At 40.1% G+C, this 20,697-nt stretch overlaps 2 protein-coding genes across 5 annotated transcripts in view; both read left to right on the forward strand.

Annotated features, from left to right (window-relative positions):
• The window catches only part of ankrd12 (ankyrin repeat domain 12), a 42,981-nt gene extending 38,424 nt beyond the window's left edge, over window positions 1–4,557 (forward strand). For all 4 annotated transcript variants that reach the window (XM_034886956.1, XM_034886957.1, XM_034886958.1 and 1 more), the window contains 4 exons: window positions 807–905; window positions 1,621–1,764; window positions 2,730–2,825; window positions 3,641–4,557. In XM_034886956.1, the coding sequence (XP_034742847.1) occupies window positions 807–905; window positions 1,621–1,764; window positions 2,730–2,825; window positions 3,641–3,826 (525 nt within the window). In that variant the 3' untranslated portion in view covers window positions 3,827–4,557. The remainder of the gene's footprint in view (window positions 1–806; window positions 906–1,620; window positions 1,765–2,729; window positions 2,826–3,640) is intronic.
• Window positions 4,558–6,122: 1,565 nt separating this feature from the next.
• Window positions 6,123–20,152, forward strand: twsg1a (twisted gastrulation BMP signaling modulator 1a). The gene is made up of 5 exons (XM_034889003.1): window positions 6,123–6,381; window positions 7,278–7,436; window positions 14,206–14,305; window positions 17,866–18,126; window positions 19,538–20,152. Exons 2-5 carry the CDS (start codon window positions 7,311–7,313, stop codon window positions 19,717–19,719), a joined length of 669 nt encoding a protein of 222 aa, XP_034744894.1. The 5' UTR covers window positions 6,123–6,381; window positions 7,278–7,310; the 3' UTR covers window positions 19,720–20,152.
• The last annotated feature ends 545 nt before the right edge of the window (window positions 20,153–20,697 follow it).

The following is a 20,697-nucleotide window of genomic DNA, read 5'->3' on the forward strand; positions in this document are numbered from 1 at the left end:
AGTTTTGACCTGTACAAAGGTAACGGTATCGTCAGCTCGCTCACTGTAAATGCAAACGTCTGCTCCTGACTCGTTAACTGTTATGTTACTGTTAACATTAACAAACACACAAACACTTAACAACGTTAACAAAGTTGCTAGCAAGCTTGGTTTGAATTCGCCATCGCAGCTGAAGCTGTTGTGAGGTTAAGGCTGGCTCTGCTCTGTGTTTCCTGGTGTTAACTGTATGTAACGATTGCAGCAGTAAGTTATGCCACCATGGAGAGCCACTGTCACTCAGTCATTACTTGCAGTGACGTGTGTGTGGGTGTGGGTGTGGGTGTGGGTGTGGGTGGGCGGGCGTGTGTTGTCAAGGAGGTTAAATAGGAACTGTACACACTTTTACACATAACTTGCAGTCAGTTAACACTTGGTGTAGCAGAGCCTTTACGATTAATTAACCGTGACGTTTTAAAACGTGGTAAATGGGGAAACCGGTTAACCGCTGCCTCTCTAGTTTCTACCTTGCTGTCAATCCCCAGAATTTTGTTTTCTTAAGTAACGTAAAGAAATCGATATATAATTGTTTACCTCCTGTCAGTAATAAAATGAACTTTTCTACAAGCCCTAATCTACTTGGTTGTGTACAACTTGTTTAAATATATGTTGTTTATTTGCTGCTTATAAAGTGTTAAGAAATAATAGAATATGCAGTCAAAAGGAAACTAAACTTGCATATCTACATAGTGACTCATCAGACATCTCATTGCAACATTGATAAGTGTTTTTAAACCGTCTCCCCCTCCATTGTTGTGTGTTTTGAACAGATAACTCCACCTCCATCATTACCTGAGCAGCTAAAAGAGATGTTCAAACAACAAGAGGTGGTCCGTATGAAACTACGACTACAACACAGCATTGAAAGGGTATGTTTTATTCCTGGAGCTTTTTATTTTGTTTCGGTGGAGTACCTGTAGACTCTTTTATTATTTATTATAGCGGCGTTTATTTTTGAGAAAAACCCTCAACATTTTGAAGCTGTGTGGTTTGATACCCTCTTGAAGACTTAAAAAGATATCAAGAATTAAAGTGCTCATATTATGCACATTTTCAGGTTCATAATTGTATTTTGAGGTAATACTAGAATATGTTTATATGATGTAATTTTCAGAAAACACCATATATTTGTTATACTACACATTGCTGCAGCTCCTCTTTTCACCCTATGTGTTGAGCTCTCTGTTTAAGCTACAGACTGAGGCATCTCACTTTTGTACCATCTTTGTTGGGAGTCGCACATGCTCAGTAAGTACTGCTAGCTTGTCAGTTTGCAGAGCATGAGCGAGTGCCATGCTAGCAGCTAGGCGAGCATTACAACCTGTGTTACAAAGTGACGCACGTCCGTCACTGAAGTAAAGGCTGTACTACAATAGAGCTGTTTGGAGCAGTTGTGAACAGTGTCCGTTTGGTGTGGACTTTGGGCTTTTTCACTTTGTAAAGCTAGAACGTGCACAAAAAAAGATGTATGACACAATAAAGGAAAGGGAAACAACCAAAATGCATAATGAGTACTTTAAGATACTTACCACATATACTATTGGATTTACAGTATTAATTTGACTTATTTTTTCTTCCATTTAGGAAAAACTGATTGTTTCAAATGAACAGGAAGTCCTAAGAGTCCATTATCGGGCAGCCAGAACACTAGCTAATCAGAGTCTGCCTTTTAGTGCCTGTACCGTTTTATTGGATGCTGAAGTGTACAATATGCCTCAAGATGTCCAGGTAAGTGTTTGCCTTTTAAGGAGGTTCTTCTTCTTTTTAGTCGGTTCTTAAAGGGCAACTATAATATCGCATTTTAAGGTTCATACTTGTATTTTTGTGTTTGTACTAGAACATGTTTACATGCTGTAATGTTCAAAAAATACTTTATCTTTCTATACTGCCCATGGCCACTGCTCCTGTATTCGCCCTCTGTCTGAGACGCTCTGTTGGAGCGCCTGTCTCTTTAAGCCACCCTCCCGTAAAAGCCCAGGTTGCTCTGAATGGCCAGCGTGTTTCCTCGAATCACCAATAAAGGCTAATTAAATACTACGCAACCCAACATGTCCCAGCAATGTGACCCGAAATTGGGGAGAAATGACCTAACATTGGCCGCCAAGATTACATCTATCTGGCGTTAGTATGTAGCTACTTAATGTTTACCATTAGGCTAACGTTAGATTCTAAAAGTACGAAGCAGCACTTTCTATTGTCAAAAATGGCAGATAAAGACTTCTGAACCAAATACCACCCAGTTGGACATTTTTCAGGAGTAATGCAATCCAAAATTGGGGAGAATTTCACAACATTGGCAGCCAAGATGGCATCTTTTGCTGCTGTTAGCATGTAGCTAGATGCAACAATGTTAACACAGCAGAGGCTTAAACAAAATAAAATACTCCAGTAGTTCCTGCTTTGAGTAGATGACCAATCATAGAAGACCCGCTTGGAGTTGCGTAACAATGAACTGAGAGTAGAAAACTGTTGAAACCGGAGCGTTCAGACCAGTTGAAAATCAAAATGTTTTAGCCCACAGGGATTTCTCTAAAACACGTTTACCTCATTATTCAACGTTTTGGCCACATTTAACATAAAAATCTGACTTTGTACTTATGACACAAAATATGGAAAAGCACAACACATCACTTTTTATGAGAATGTATGGAAATGCAGTATGTTTAAAAAGTTGTTGTGTGTTTGGTTTGCAGAGTGATGATGGCAAAACGTCGGTGAGAGATCGATTCAACGCCAGGCAGTTCATGTCCTGGCTACAAGATGTTGATGACAAGTTTGACAAACTGAAGGTGAGATCACTGTGGTTGTTTGGTCGTGTTCACACCAGCAAAAGGGGATCCAGCGATTTTCCGGAGGGTTGTACATCGGTGGGTGTGGTAGCAATCTGCCCACAAAAAAATGCTACTGGAGGGAATTTGAAGCCATTTTCAACTTTTGCTCGTGCAAATAATAACAATACCCTCCATCGTCGTATGGTTAATCCTTTATTTTATAAATGTATTTAACAACAAATACAAAAAGACTAACTTAAAAGATAACTTTAAAAAATAAAAAGTTGCACAGTGTGGCTTCCTAACCCTAATAGTGTTGTAAAAGTGTTGTAAAAGTTCTTGTGGCAGTGATGGAGGCAGTGATGTTTCCTGTGTATTGTACAGGACTCTCACACCGCATTAAAACGGACAGCAAACTCTGATTGTTTTATTAAAAAATAAAAATAAATAAAAGAATTACCATTGGCTATTATAAATGCGGATACCGATAGTTTCGGAAATGCCTATTATCGGCCCGCCGATATATTGGTCGGGCTCTAGTTGGGTTGGGTTGCGTTTCTTCAAAAGATTAATCTGTCTCAACCAGCGTTGAAATTAGCACGATGTTCCAGCCCCATGCTGGTGAAATATGGAAGTGGCTGGTAGATTTGCTTCACTCACCAGCCCAAAAAATGAATGATAATCTATTGGGTAGCTGGTCAAATTTGAACATTTATTATCCATTCGGCTGGTTGATGAAAAAGTGAAATTTTGTCTAAATGTTTCAACGGAGGCTCTAGGCAGAGCAAAGAATGTGGTTGGATAAAATAATAACATACCCTTTGCCTCCACAGACGTGTCTTCTGATGAGGCAGCAGCATGAGGCGGCGGCCCTGAATGCAGTGCAGCGTCTGGAGTGGCAGCTCAAGCTGCAGGAGCTGGACCTGGCCACCTACAAGTCCACCAGCATCTTCGAGATCCCTGAATTTTACATCCCACTCGTGGAGGTCAACGACGATTTTGACCTTACCCCAATATGAGTTGTAGGACAGATGGGCTTTGCCACAGCGGTGGCCAAATCACGGAAACAAGAAGCATACTGCACATTAGAGGAAAAAGAAAGAAAAATGTGAAGCACTTAGAATGTGGCGGTAATACAAAAAGCGCATTTATGGCAGAGACAATTTTACTTCGGCGCTCTTACAGTCCAAACCAGCACGCCCACCATGAGGACGGGGAACACGGACTGACTGTTCCTCGTACAGAAGGAGGAGGCTACGGAAGTTGTCGGAGCAGAGACCAAAAGCTCGGGCGGAGCGGGGCGGGGAATCAAGAAGCAAAGTGTGGATGTCAACCACCTTCTACTGCTCCTCCTTAAGCAGGGTCACACAACTGAAAGTTCAATTGTTTTCAAAGTGAGTGTTCATACATTGTGTACAGACTGTGCTCTTAATTTTCTAACTTATTTTATACATAAAAAATTGTGCATTTGTAAATAGCCATGTAATTATTGTTTCAAACTTGTAAAAACAAAAAATAATAGATATTTTGATTGTAAACTTGTTCTGTCTCATGTTTTAAAGGACCAAAGTTGGTTTTTATATCGAGTGTCCTCTTCGTCCGTGATGTTCTTGTTGTTGTTGGCTTAAAATCTTAAGCATGTGTTGGCTTTTGTTGTGTTTTTTGTTTTTACGGTTTCACCCTTCGTCATCTGGAGTTCCACGCCACAGCTGGTGTTTTTTGACTTTGGCAATTAAATGCTGTGCATGCATTGCATTGTTTGTACTTTTTCCCTAAAAAACTGTACTGTGGACTTAATGTGAGGTTTACTGAAGTGTTCCAGCAGCTTTTTTTGCGTCATGTGTTTTGTCCCCTTTTGTGGCCTCACTCCTCATGTTGTCCATTGTGTCTTGCGCACATTACAGTCTGTTGTGGCTTCCAAGGGGAAAAAACATGTACTTTTACAGTTTCAATGTGAGATCACAACAAAACCTATTTTTTCAACATAATGCCTTTTGAACGATGGTTCTAAAAAAATGTCTATTTTAATATTTACTTGTTACATGACTTGTACATATTTGTAATATATAATTGAATACATTTTATTTGTTGTGAAATCAAAGTGTTGGTGTCATTAATCCAAACACTGCACAAGAGCTGAAACAATCACCGGTAGTTGATTAATCGATTAGTCAGTCAACAGTTTTGATTATCCATGTAATTGGTTTAGTTTGATGAGCTACGATGCCAAACATTTACTGTTCTTTTACTGTTGGTTGGACAATATAGCTCGAAGCCTCTGAGAAATGGCAATGGGCATTTTTCATTTCATTGTTAATGAAAATAATCAAAGGTTAAAGCCCTACCAATAATTTATTTAGCATTTCAGATGTATCTTTAGTCAGTATTATCCTCTGTCAGTAGATGTCACTGTACACAACATCTAGGCAACTTAATGTGCCTGCAGTGATAACTGCTAAGATGGTTGCAGAGCTCCTTACATATCAAATAAGCGTAATATCGTCTAAATATTTTAAACGCCTATGACAGTAGCCTCAGAAATGACTAAAGTCGAAACCTCATTGCACTTCTGCCTTGTTAGAAATGTGTAGCTACATTATTAACTGGCAACTGCATTTTCAAAAGGATTTCATTGTCTCCATTCTCCCCCAGAACAACTAATTTTAACCCACAACAATACTACTTTTTAACTTAACTTCATTATTAAGACCCTAAACATAAGAAAATAAGTGTTTCGTTACCAAAATGAAGTTTTAATTTGTCATTTTTCCTTTGCCTTACATTTACTTTGTTGGTATGACTGATTTACATTTAAATACCCCTGCCAGCCTTGATTCTTCGCTGACCTTCCTGCCCTGCAGGCTGGAAGTGGGGCCTGTTGTGGTCATTGATGAGGTCTTTTAGGAAAACACGTGTAAACACCTGCTGAGTGAAACGGCCCATCAGAGAGAGCGTTTCTGCGTCGGCAGTTGCTACAAATGAGCTCGAGGAGGGGGGGGACGCTTCTCAGCGGGAAGTCTTCACAGCTTCCGAACCGCCCTTTCTCACCTAATGAGCGCACTCACAAGGCCGCTGATAAAACTGGAGACAAAGGACTGTGTAATGGAGTGGGGGGTGGCTTGGGAAAGAAAAGATCAGCTTGTGTTAAAAGAAGCTAAAGCAGAGCCTACCTGGCAAGGCGAGCAATGACCAGAGTGTGGGCTAAAAGGAGACAAAAAAACACGTACAAGACTTATACGTATACAACTCCCGCGTTGCGCAGATGTAAAGGCTATCTCTTGCCGTTCATGTTGCGGTGAAGTGGTTCACTCATGTCCGTTACCCTGAAAGTGTGTGTGTGTGTGTGTGTGTGTGACCTGAGTCCGGTGTCCTCCCCAGACATAGGATAGAAAATGGAGTGTGTGCCTTTAAGGCGCCCGACTGCCTGTCGCTTTTTGCTGCGGATAGACTGACGCCCTCTGGACACAGTGGACACTTGAGCGGCGTCTGAAAACCATCCTGGAGAAGTTCAAAGAGACAACAGCCACTCTTCCTCTTAAAAAAGAAAAGTCTTGGACTTGTTAACGGCGTTGTGGTAAGTTTTAAACTCCTCTTTATTATTTCGCTGTTTTCTGCACTCGATTCTCTTGTAGCTGGGCGCGAGTTAAACAAAGTTTTGGTGTTAGCAATGAGCCCCAAAAAAAAGAGGTGAAGAAACGCGTTCATGACTGAGGGAGCCAATGTTCCTCACATGTTTTCTCTCTGTTATGTGAAGTGGAACAATGTGCAGCAAAGTGTAAAAGCTGAGTAACATGATTAAACGGTGTGTTCACGCGCTACACTTAGAAAAATAGGTGTGTGTGTGTGTGTGTGCGTGCGTGCGTGTGTGTTTTGTTATCCAAGCGTAACGTGAGTGAATTCTTGCTTTGAATGAAATGTGAAGCAGGCCTTTCAGAAATGGGATGTTGTTGATAAATTTGAAGTGTGTGCTTCTTTTGCATGACACAGCTGTGATTTTCACTAATCTATTTCAATAACTAATTTAATAACTAAACTAATTTATTTTACACATTTCTACCTAGTTTATGCTACACTTTGTAGCTCTATTGGTACCAAAATGTAGTTTCAGATATCATAGTGTACAAAGGTACAACATATACTGTACTGTATACAGTGCAAAGTATTTTGGTAAAACAACATTATTTATTATTAAAATCTACTCAAATTCATCAGGAGTAGGATAGGAGTAAGATACTAAAAGAAACCAATTCAATTCCACATTTTCCATTTGAGATCTATTAGGCAAAAAACAACCCAGTATGAGGAAACTCAAAGTGTAGTATTTCCATCGTGCACCAACATTTGTGTCCTCTTATCTGTTACGCGCCAACTGCAGCTCTTCACTTTTTCCTCCTGTGGAATGTCAGTGATGAAGTTTTGTTTATTTGTACCGTTCTCTGAGGTCCTGTCCTGTGTCTCATGTTGATGTAGGTGTTTCCAGTGCCGTGCTGGTGAGCCGTCAGGATGAGGCCTGGCCAGCTGATCTTCCCTGCTGCCGCCACTCTCCTCTTCCTCCTATCAGGACTGTCTCTGACCTCCGGCTGTAACAAAGCCCTGTGTGCGAGCGACGTCAGCAAGTGTCTCATCCAGGTGAAGGGCGTTAAGGGTTTCTTTCTCTATGTTTGGTTTACCTTCCTTTCCCTTCTGAAGCATGGCAGCATTGATTTTCTGACTCAATCAAAGAAATGAACCCAAACCTAATGCCACTTCATGAGAAGATATCCTTCATACTTTAAATTTGGAATATAATAAAGTTCTGTTTGTTGGGACAGCTGTTGGGACTACACAAAAATGTGGTTTGCATCTTCAAAAATCCCACATGATTTGCTTAGAAAATGTGCACAGACTTGCGTTCACTGTGAATTTTTTTTAATCTGGACATCATTGCTCACAAACAAGCTGATGAGTGCTGATCTTTTCTGCAGATTAAAGTGTGAAATTTCTACGTGAGTGCTGCCAAGTTCAAGATTTCCATTCTACAGTGTTACAGCTGTTTATGTGTAAACGGAGATTGTTGTTTCTCTTTAACAAGAACCCAAATGAAATGGCGTCTGCAGCGTCGAGTTCAAGTTAAGAGCAGTCAAAACCTTGTTTTAATGCTATTTAAATTAGCATTAAACTGCCAGGACAGACTTAAAAACTACACAAGAAAATATGTCTTGGCTGTTGTTACGGCTTTAAGCAACTTAGCCAGTTTTGTGCCAAAACTTCACATAAAAACGAATATCCAGCTGTAGTGAAAGTAAAGTTAAAAACGGTCTGATCTGGCCCGGAGAACAAAGATGGAATCTGTGGTGAAGAATGCAAATACATTCTTTGGATAAGCTGAGTGAAGTCTGGTGGGGAAGGTTTTCCCACAGCAAGCAGGAGCGGAGATGTGATCGAACTGTCCACCGTCATGCACACACCTGCTCTTTACCTGTGGGACTCAATCGGTTTCAGGACACAATGTGTTAGAGCATAGGATCATGGGTGAATGTCTTTAATTTACATGAGGTTTCCTTTTATTTTCTCACCAACTCCTCTGACTTGTTTAAAACACTTTCTAGCATCACTTCCTTTTGTGTCACTTTTTCCCTCACGTCTGAAGCCCAGTGGGTAAGGGGCAGAGGGGGGTACCACCCCTCTTCTACAAATTCTGTCATGTATTTTTGTTATGTTGAGGGAAAACATGAAGAGAAGGTTAGGCCTGTCTTTCCACCACCTGTCAAGTCCAATTTGAGCTGCTGCTTGTCCTCTGTCCTTTTGGGTGTGTGTTTAGTGGTCCTGCCTCTCACATTAACATCTTTTGAAGTACTGTATTTAACCTCAGTGGCCATTTCACCTGTTTGCTTTCGGTCTCTGTTAGTGAACTCCAATTTTCTATTTGCAGGTAGTTGAGGTAGACTTGGCACAAATTACCAACCAAAGATCTAGAGGCAGGAGACAAAAAAACATTTCCATTTTTGAAAAAAAAAATTAGGGTAATTTTAGTATCTTTTTAACTGTACATAATGCACCTGGCTTAACGTAGCACCTGTTGCTGAAAGAGCCATGCAGATGAGTAGCGCTGCTACAAACCATTAGTTAAATTTTTGGTCAATCTATGCCTCTTTTTTTCTTTTGTTATAACAATCTATTAATCAAATTGCTTGCTATGTCTGGAAAAAGGTCATTTACAAATGATTTAAAATGGGCACATTTAAAACTCTGAACCCAGGAACTATGTGGAACTTTTCTTCATAATGACTAATTTATAATAACTATTAACCAATTGTTCAAATGGTCCATCACTACAGATGCCATTGTTCGCCAACTATTTGTTTTATTTTTACTTGCCCTTTTCACATTTTAACATCTGCCTGTGTGCAAATTTGAAGTTTTGAACTAAAATAAAGACATAATTTTCTAGTCAACTAAAAAAAATCTTCAAGGAAATAAAGTGTGGCTTTTTTAAAACACAGATTACTGTCTGTAATCTGTGTTTTGTGGCCCAATTTTACTGTCACCTAAACCACCAACTTCTGTTCCTCCTTTGGTATAAGTTCCAACCTCCTGCGATTAGAACATTTGTGGTTGCAGCCTTCTCTTCTTTTCTTCCAGGTGGCTTATTTCGCCTGATGAATCATCAGCTCATAGCTTCCGCGACCCTGCCGACACCGACTCGCTAGCTGTCAGAGACGAGAGCGATGGTGCGTGTGCCATGAAGGAGAAACTGTGCCTGCCTCTAGTCCCTCTTTAGAAGCACCATGTTGCTTGTGATTAGTGGGATCCGCTGTACGACGCTCGCTTTTACGCTCTGCTGCCATCTTAAGTAATTTGTCTGAATTCCCTCAAACCCCTAAGGGTGGGAGAACATGAGAGGAGGGAGGGAGGGGAGGCTAAGGTCAGGAGGAGGTGTGTGTGTGTGTGTGTCTGTTGGGGGAGGTTGGCTGAGGGAAATATACAGTTTGGTGCCGAGATTCACAAGCCAACCTTCTCCAAGCCGGGCTGCTGAGCAGGGTGGGGCAGCAGATTTTAAAGTTAACACACAGCAGCGTTCGCTCGGCAGGACGAGGCAGCACATGTTCACTTTCTCTCCTAGAGTCCTTTTGTCTCCCTGCAGCTGAGTTTTGACAGATTACAGCGGTTTCAGCTTGAGGGAAGCCTTTTAGTCGTCTTAAGTCGTTGAGATATTCTCATCCAGTTCAGTGAGGAAAGTGTTTGTAGGGTTGCACTACAAGTAATCAGTCCCGTTAGTTTTAACATTAATCGGTCAAATGCATGTAAAGTAGCAGTAATGCAAAGTAGTGAACAAATTAACATCACTAGTTTCCACAATTCAAGGTGAGGTTTTCTTTTGTCCAACCAACAGTGCAAATCCCAATTCAGTTTACTATCCTATGATAAAGAAAAGCAGTAAACTCTTAGATTTGAGAAGCTGGAACCAGAGAATGTTGAATGACTTTTAATCAATTTTTAAAGTTGCCATTGAGTATCATGAGCAAAAATCCATAGTATTTCCAAATAAGTACGGTGCACACCCAGATGTACTTTTTCCTTGCTATTTGGAGAAATGCACTAATTTGCTTTCTTGACAAGAGTAAAATGAGAAGATGGAGATGATTACCAGCACCTCTAAAGCTTAGTTGTTAACATGTTATATCTTGTTTTTATACATACGTACACAAACTGAATCCAAAAAACAATTTGTGGTTTGGCTGTTTTTAGCTTGGAAATGCTTAGACTTCCTCGCAAAGTCCTCGCAAAGCCAGACATTGTATGTTAAAATCCAAGCTGTAGAATGTTAATTTTTAATTTTTATTTAGTAAACTTGACAAGTGTTGGCAAACAGGTATTTTAAACTCTGGACAGATCCAGGCTAGTTGTTTCCCCCTGATTGAAGTTTTTATGCTAAGCTAAACAACGCCGAGCTAGCTAGCTCTTCCTCTAAAACCACAAATTTTAGTTTTCAAATCTGTGCTTTGTACGGATTAAACAAATGAGATAACCGGTGTTATTTAGCCAGCTTTAAAGTTGCTGGTTGAGTCAAAGTTAGACTAACTGTCTTCCCCCTGTTTTCAGTCTTTGTGCTAAACTAATCACAGCCTAGCTTTAGCTTCACACTCAGAGCACCTAGACGTGAGTACCGGTTTTCTGTTTTTATAGTCTTGGCAAGATTGTGAAGGACTAGATTTCTCAAAATGGTGAACAATTTATTTTTAGAGTGTTTGTTGAGGTACGGGTTTGGACAAAGCTAGCCTAGCTGTTTTCACCTCCTTCCTATCTTAATGCTAGGCTAAGCTAACTACCTCCCAGCTCCAGCACAATGTCTGTTAAAGTCTTATGAATTTCTATAACATGTTTTTTGAAAGGTCTTTTATTTTTATTTGTGAAATATAACATGCATGTTTTCCCTTGAGCAGCAGTTTATTTTTTTCTACATAATTCCACCTTTGCAGAGTCATAATTACTCATGGGATCAGATCTTGATCAGAGGTTTGGGGATTGAGAGGCTGGTGATTAAGTCAACTTTTGTGGTTTTGCAATCCCTCACTTGGTGAGTCACTGGAGAGTCTTCTATCATATCCATGACTGTTTTTTGTTTAGGAGATGGCTTCTGAAAAGAAATAAATGAGGAGACAAGAAATGGAAAATAAAGCGAAGGAGAACAGAGCGAGAGAGGGGCAAGATGACGGGGAGGAAGGAGAGGCTGAATGGAGAGAAAAACAAGGAGAAAGTTGTTGGGGGTGGGAGCGGCCATGTTCTGTTCTCCAGGTGTTTTCTTCTCCCCCCCCCCCCCCCCCCCCCCCCCCCCCCCCCCCCCCTCATCACGGTGCCCTTGACTTGGAGGAATGTGCTCCCTGTTCTGTGTCAGGAGAGAACGGGGGGAGAAAGAGGAACTCACCCACTTTTTCAACCCCACCTACACGGTTTGAGTTTTGTTTCCTTCACTGTCTCTACGCCCCCCGAGACAAACTGAAGTTGAGGAATGGAGCTATTAAGTGGTTGTAGAAGAGTTATGGGATCAGCAGAGGTTGCGTGTTTGTAGAAGCTTTCATAATAATAACTTCCTTCTATAAAATGAAACATGAGAAGTTCTTGGTAATGACTACTTTTCATTCTTGTTTTAGTTTCATGTTTGCCTTGTTTTTTTTTTACTGACTGGTTGCATAATGTAGTAAATCGGTCTGAGCTGAGACTTGAGTAGGATAGGGATTTACCGATCCAACTGTTTCTCTCCGATAACTCAACTCAGGGCATTTGTCTATACCAAGAACTGAGGTCATACCAGGGCTCTTTCCTCCTCAAACCTAAAATATGCATATCATACTGCATAATACTCATCGATATCAACATGATTCTTTTTTTGTTGTAGTTTTGGCCATCATTGCTTCCAGCTGTAATAATTCTGTTGTTGCTAAGATATGGTTACAAGGCTACATTGCTACAAAAAAGAACAGTCAGACGGTGAGACAGTTGGGCCACATTATCTCAACAAAATGTTTTGGAGGTTAAAAAAAAAAAGTCAGCACACCCAAAATGCAGTTAAACTGTAAAAAACTATGGTAAATCCGTTAAGTCAACATTGAACCACAAATTCGTTTTGTAAGCTGTGATGGATGTTTGCAACGGACAATGGTTAATTATTTCACTGTTTGTGTTGTGTTTGGGTAACCTGCTGGTTTGGTTGAAACCTATCCAATTGTCTGACTGCTGGTGATTTTACCAGCGAGTATTTTTCAGAAATGTCACCACATTCACATGTGTCTTCACATGTTATTATTAAACTTACAAATGATGGCCAAAACTATGAAAATTAGATCCAAGTTGTAAAAAAACAGAATTGTCCGTCTTAAGTCGAGTAGATACTTGATTCGGACATGATTCGTATAAGCCATACTTACTTTGACAATCAAGCACAGCGCTGTGTCAGCACTCGAGAAAGACTTAACTTGGTTTTGATCTTGCGCTCTTCTCATAAAGACTTAAAGACTGCTCTAAAAAGCAGTGGTAGAAGTAGAACCCGGATATTTTATCTATGTAAAAATATCAATACCACAATTGGAAAAAACAACAACAACCTTTATTTGAAATTTTGCTTATGTAAAGTAGCAGTGTTGCATTAATATGTATTTGTTGTTGACATTTTATTCCTGATTCATTACCGTCCGACTACCATTGGAATGTGTGAAGGCAGAGCTCCTTTTAACAACTGTATATTCTGTTGGGTTGTTTAGTCTGTAACAATGTATATTTTACAAACTGAGCATATGTCTGACATGTGAATCTCGATCTGAAAAGGAACTGTATCGGTGAGATAAATGCGGGGGAAGGAAATATTTCTCTCTAAAATGTATTGAAGTAGTAGTGTAAAAGTTACTTGTTCACTGCTGTCAGTGAGAGCTCACCACTGAGCTTCAAGTACAGTGAACAATCATTCAAGGAAACCATTTAAATACTGTGAACTTCGACGTGTCAGAACCTGCTCTATTCATGAGTGGAATTACAGCAGAGGTTTATATATCAGTGTTACATACTTCGATAGATACCACATATGCCACGTGCAGTGTTAGTAACTGTACGTGACGAAAACTTCATGTTGCTTTTTGTGTTGATGTTTTAATGGTACGTCTCCTGGTTGTGTACAGTATGTCTACATGTTGTGGTCTTTCTGCTGTGTGATTTCTAACACTGATGCTGCCACTGCACCTATAGTACCAGACCAGGATCTTTTGTCCACAAAATTAATTTAATTTGAAATCTTAATTTAATTTGACTGGGGATTGACGATTGCATTTCCTCCACTGATAGAGTTCTGTTGGGACTTTTTTAAGTACAGTTTTTAAGAGTTTACTTGTTTGTATTCACTCTATTGTTTATCTCAAATATACTGTAAAACCATATATTGGTTTATCATCTTGAAACATCATGACTTTAACTAATTTTAGTTTTTTGGTTTGTTAACATGATTTTAAACTGATGATGTTCTAGTCCACTACAAAAATACTACATCACTTGTTACTGACTCTGTCAAATGTCTGATCTGCTGAACACCAAACAATGAGGAAGTAAAGCCAACGCCAACACGATGCAAAGGACAACCCTAATTTAGAGCAGAAATAGGCTAAAATAAAAACAAGAAAGTGTCATGTTGCCATGTATCCTACACAACATCTGGTACTTCCAGACTTTCTGCATTGGTGCCCAAATCTCTGTTTTTGTAAGCAATTAAACAAAATGAAGTGAAAGAAAAGGCCAATTCCGTCTAATTATCAGGCTACCACACAGTATTATCCAAAATATTTTGTAATGAAGGTGGTTGAGGACCCGTCTTTGGTTCTGTGCTTTATGCTACTATTTTGCTGATGCATGTTTTTGGTGCGTGTGTGTCTTGCAGGAGCTGTGCCAGTGTCGTCCGTCTGATGGGAACTGTTCATGCTGTAAAGAGTGCATGCTGTGTCTGGGGAACCTTTGGGAAGAGTGCTGCGACTGTGTGGGTGAGTGCAGCGTCTCCATTTATTAGCAGCACGTTTTGAAGCTCACCGCAAAGTTTAGTCAGCAAATCATTTTGACTTCTCGGTTTAGCCCACGCTCCGTGATGAACATCTGTAAAAGACATTTACTACCAGCTAATAAAGCGGTATGAATAATGAATGTGTCAGGTTTGTCTTGGACTGTTGCATTTAACACTGAGGCACAATTTAAACTAAATTGGTTAATTTAATGCATGTAACTCAATGCAATTCAATACATTTATTTTGAAATGCCATTTAAGTGAAATGTAATCCTGTAAGTTTCTTTATGTTGTGCATTAAAATAGCAATAAAAATAAATATATAAACACTAGCTCCGTCCGTAGCAACTTGGCCTGGCTCTAGTCCCCATACGGACTGTGGATTAGAAGCTGGAGAGGCAGCAAATTCCCAACTGTTTGGGGCAGCCCCCTCAACCTGACATATCTCCAGTAGTCCGCGTTTAAGGTCCTGTTTGTGCATGTGTGTATTTTGGGCCTATGTGTAACATATATCAACATGGTGTAAAAATGTAATTTCCCCCTCCTGGGGATCAATAAAGTATCTCTTGTTCTAATGCATGTGTGTAGGATGTGTACAGTATTTACAGAACCAGTAGAATGAGTCTGGTTAAGTTACATTATATGCAGTATCGGCAACAATATTTAACTATAATATATATATTTTTAAATACAGTAGGCAATGAGCTCTGTAATTGAGCATACTGTGTTTGCAACATATTTAAATATGTGCCATTCAGGCACTTATCTCTTTTCATGCTTGCAGTTTCCCTGCTGCCTAGTACTTCCTCCCAGTAAAAACTCTGTGAACAATGACTTTTGTAATGCACTCGACAGTTGAGAAGCAAACTGGTTTAAGAAGGAACTAGTTTGTTCAGTGTTGCTGCTGTGATACAAGTGTGAGGCGAGTGGAGCCAGATATTGAAGGTGCTTCTGAGAAGTGACAACCTGGAGGCTAATGCAAAGCAGAGCCGAGCAGGAACACTGTTTACCAGAGCGTAGGAAATGCAAGGAGTATTGCCAGTACTAGGAAGCACCTACACATGTGAACAGGAAGTCTTGAGGTCCTCCTGATCATCAAAGGCTGAAGAAGCTGGTGGAGAGAGGGGACGAGGAGGCCGAGCCGCTTAATTGAACTTTGACTTTCAGCCTCCCAGCGAGATGCGGCGGGGGTGTAAAATCCCAGCGAGTTCACAAAACAACCGGATTTGCGAAACAAGAAGTGATTTAATTAGAAGCTTTTTAACTTCTCTCTTCATCTGTAACCTGCTTCAAACCAGCAGGGATGGGCTTTGCACATTTGTAAAATGAGTCAAAATAATGTGTTGAGGCTCAAATTTAAAGACATGTTTTCTTAGACACAGACATGTAAAAGACCCCCCCCACCCCTGCTATATATTTGAACGAGACGCTGTTTTTAGTGCTTTTATGTCTCGTTTTGTGTGTCTCTTTGTGGACGTTCTTCATTTTTTGGAGCTCATTTTGCATCTTTTGTTGTTTTGATTCTGTTTTTAGTTTTATGTCTCATTTAGCAAATTATGTCTCTTTCTGGTTTTACATCTCTTTACTCATTCTGCTTCTCTTTTTGTAATTTTACGCCTCATTATGCTTTTTGTTTAGTATCTCTGTGGACATTTCACATCTTTTTGTCAGTTTGTGCTTTGTTTTGCTCATCTTTCAGGTCGTTTTTGCGTCACTTTCTGATAGTTAATCTCTCTGAAGTCCTTTTGCTTGTCTTTGTAGTCGTTTCCTTGAATTTCCATGTGTTCATACACAGGTTGTTGTGGCCCTGGGGCCCCTTGGTCCTTGACCTGCTAGGCCTAATCAGTAATCCATCCATGATACTAAAAAGCCAACTACCTGTCACCCTCCTTATTGGTATGGCGTGCACCATTCTCTGCCGACCGGCTCTTTTGAACGGTTGCTGCTGGTTGTTTGCTGCCCAGCTCTCCCCCACCCTTGGCTATCCCTCTGGCCCAGCTTCTTTAAACCAGCAGCAGCTCTCAGATCAGCTTTGACAGACAGATATTACTTTACATGCTGACAAGGAAGCTTTATTAAACTTTTTCATGTGGAACACAAATACAAGGATTTGACACTGGGTGCTGAACTTGTTGCTGCTGCACAGATGTTACAGTGGTGGAGCTTTCCTCCTAGACAGGCCTTTTACAATACAGCCTGTAGATTTAAGCTAGAATATATTTCTCATTTATATGTTTTGTATTTGTTTCTTACATCACTAGCCTTTTTAAGACCACTTTAAGTAGGTTTCCACTCTAAACATGTTATCTGTGTCAAAGGCCGGCTACTTTGAAGTGTGTATCTGAGAGTGGTTAGAAAAGCCCAGTAAAGGAGCGGTGGAGAGAGGACAGTTTGTATTCTAGAGGAAGGGAGCAGGAGGAGGGAGGGAGGGGGGGAGGGAGGACATGGAGGGTGGACCCATGTGTATGCTTTATCTAAAACAGCTGTTCTGGCTCTGCTTTTAGCATTGGTTTCTAATTCAATTCCTCTGTCAAACTCCATTCCCCATTAAATGATTTACCCATTAGCTGTAATTCACTTATTTGAAGTGTTAGGCAGATTATATCTGAGGATGTGGGGACTTTGTCGAGTGATTACTACTGTATTTGGAAATTAAATGAAGTGTTAAACGGATCTTAATTGAGACAAAAGATACTGACAGTTGTGTGGTTTTACGAAACTTCCCTTGTGAGTAAAATCATGTGTGAAACAATTAATCTGTTAAACCTTGCCAATGTGCTTAAGTGGTCAGTTCACACATATACAAAAAGAAAAACCTAACTTTTAGTGGTATAGACAAGGAGCTAGTTTGGGTTTTTATTCACCCAGATTTTCCAAGATCTCCACCTCTGAGATTTCTACCTCCATTGTAGTCAAGGACTGAGATCATGTTTACTTACATCTGTGAATTTGGGGGGTTTAAAGAGTTTATGTTTGGTAATAACCGGCATATTATGTCAGGTTTTTAAAGGCTAATTCTGACGTTTTTCAGACTAAATGTCTTAACATTTTAATTGTAATTTTAAAATTGTTGGCAGTGTTGACCAAAATGTACGAAGATATAATTAATAGAAAATACAACTGAAGAGTCCCGCATCAATTAATAAAATACAAAATGTTTTGGATGGTGGTTAGTCAAACGTGTCACCTTAGTATTAAATCCTGGCTCTTTAAGCCTGGCTATGGAACTTGCATGTAAGGGAGGTACATGGAAGTTTGTTTGTGGTATTTACTGCATTGATATTTAGATTTTTTTTTTTTTTTTTAAATCATACGATCATAGGACTATTTCTTTGGTAGAATAATGATAGTAAGGTCTGTGTTATCCAAAATGAACCTTATCCAAAGAGCAGAAACAATATCTCTAATAATTAAAAAAACAAATGTAATCTCAAAATCTGTGCAAATGAAACTACTACTACTAAACTCTCTGCATGGCTGAAGCAATTTTGGAATTTTCATGAAGTGACCCCTTTAACGTTGCCATCCTTCTTTTCATGTCAGGGATGTGTAACCCCAGAAACTACAGCGATACTCCGGCCACATCGAAGAGCACCGTGGAGGAGCTGCACCGTCCGATCCCCTCGCTGTTCCGCGCCCTAACAGAAGGCGACGCGCCGATCAACATGATGGTGGTGTCCTTCCCTGTCACCGAGGAGCTCTCTCCTCACGAGAACCTGGTGTCCTTCCTGGGGTCACTCGACAGCCAGCAGCAGAACGTCTCCGTGCCTGGCAACAGCATCCACGCCAGCTATGACACTCAAGGTAAAGCTTGAGCTTTAGAAAGATTGCTTTAGCACACAGAAATCAGTATCCATATACTAAAAACATTCCCTCTGTATAAGAAGTTTAGGATTATGTTTTTTGGTGTAAAATAAGTGATTGGACATCAAACACATGATGCTCTTATAAAATACGAAGCCTTTTTATAGATTAAACTACCCAACAATATATAAAGTAGTTAAATTGGCACATATACAAGCTACATTTATATGCCTCTTTGCATGGTGTTTATGCATCTGCTATAATGATCCTATAACATATACTGATATTATAGTTGACCCATATATACTGCATAATGACTGTAGCTACTTTTACATATTCCTCCATGACAATTTAACATGAAACAGGATCCGTCCATTTTAAACAAAACACAGCCCAGGGCGCCAGGATAGCTCAATTGGTAGAACGAGCGCCCATATATAGAGGTTTACTCCTCAACGCAGCGGGCCCAGTTCAACTCCGACCTTTGGCCCTCTGCTGCATCCCCTTTTATTTCTGCAGCTGTCGTGTCAATTTAGACCTAAAAAGTGACTAAAAAATAATCTTAACAAAAATTAAAAAATAAAACAGCCCAAACGGACCTCTGGAAAATTGTGATGGGTGTTTTTTATTTTTTTTTACAAAATTATCAAAAATGAGAAGATTATTTTACAATAAAACATCAATGATCAACAATAACTGCTAGTTGGAGAGAAGCCATCCAGTACTTTTATCAGACCTGATAAAAAAGAGGGGTTAGTCACTCGCTGTTTGTTAATGTGCAACCTCACATTGGTTTGAACACCGTCATATCATACAGTTTCCGAGTAAGTTACACCACAAGAGATGCACTACACTAAATGCTCACATGCTTTGTGATTACATAGTGTTCTCGTCCTGACCAGTCAAATTTTTTCCGTTTGCATTTATGCACACTCACCAAGACCCGTGGTAATAATATCAGGCCCCACCCAAAGCTGAAGTAGTCTACAAAGTCTTGAACTAAGACCAGTTTGGGTTGGGTCAGGTTTTCATCATTTCAGGGGGACCAAACTGCCAAAAGACCTCCAGTTTAGGGAATTGTAACTGGGTTGAAAGTGTTGTTCCGCTGCCATTTTTATAAATTTAGCTGCGGGTGTTTTGGCTGTCTACCTCTAAGCCAGTTACTATTTGCTATAAAGACACACTCATAGTAGGAGTGTTCCCACAGAGCTGAGCAGTTAACTCATTAAGCTCACGAACACATATGGTCATACTTAGTTGCAGCAAATAATTTCCTCCCTGAAGTAAATGTAGGAACACCGAGGGCTAAAGGTAATTACTTTAAAATGCTGCTTGTTTTTATAAACCATGTTTACTGTATTTGTGACTCATGTCTTTTTTCCTTTGCCTCTGCTTTTTTATTTCATTTCAGAAAACATGTGCACAGTGGTCTACTTTGACGACTGCGTGTCTATCCGTCAGTGTAAACTATACTGCGAGTCAATGGGAGGATCCAAGTACCGCTGGTTTCACAACGCCTGCTGCCAGTGCATCGGACCAGAGTGCGTGGACTACGGTAGCAAGGCTGTGAAGTGCATGAACTGTCTCTTCTGAAGTGCGGGCACACATTTGTTTAAATGTCTGGGCCATACCAGAGGACTGAGGGCAGAGGAAACTATGACTGTTATGTGTTAGCATTCCTCAGTTACCTTGTAAAATACCCCCTACATCTCTCCTCCTACCCCTGCAAATTGTTTTTATTCTGCTGTTATGTTCCACTGTGTATATTTTTAGATATGTTTCAATAGTGTTTTTTTTACTAGAGGTGTATATGAATAACATATTTTTAGAATTATGGTCTGCTAAATCTCTGTCTCGTGCCAAATAAAGAAGTTTGGTGACATGGACTGTTTTGCCTCACAGAACGGTGTGTGTGTGTGTGTGTGTGTGTGTGATCTCAAAATATATTCTTCCTTTTTACTATATTTTCTTAAAAAGATGTGTAAAAACAGCGCATGCATAAGTAAAATAGTAAATGTTTGTCCTCCCAATTGCCTGTCTCGTGCTCTAATCTTAGCCTAGTGTTGCCCAAATCCAGAAACGCATCATTTCCCAGGGAAACAGAGTTGTTATTATACCACTCTGGTCCACAGGTGTTCCACTGGTCACTGGCTGTCTCTTGCAAGCTGAGGGGAAAGGAAATGATTACCAACGACAATCTCTCACCACGACACACAAATGCTCTTTGTAATGCCAGTGCATTTTCTAAAGACAGCAGGGTGCCCTATCACTGGTTCTGTTCCCATTTGGCATGCAACAGCAGTTTGCACAGACTAATGTACCGGACACACAATGAGACCTTGTTTGTCTTTTTTTATGATATTGAATCATGACCTCATTTTGCCATTGCAGCGATGGATTTGGAACAGATGGTGCCAACAGAGATCAGAGAACTAATGTGTTTCATATGTCAAGATGACCACCAGTCATCTGAGTGCAACCACAGCCTTTTGGAAAGCGCACATTCAAAATATCAAGTGGTTTCAACTAATTTAGATAATGATTGCTTTACAAAACCTTGTTTGACAGTTT

Source organism: Etheostoma cragini, chromosome 12 (genome assembly GCF_013103735.1).
Source record: "Etheostoma cragini isolate CJK2018 chromosome 12, CSU_Ecrag_1.0, whole genome shotgun sequence".
In the NCBI taxonomy this organism is placed as follows: Eukaryota; Metazoa; Chordata; class Actinopteri; order Perciformes; family Percidae; genus Etheostoma; species Etheostoma cragini.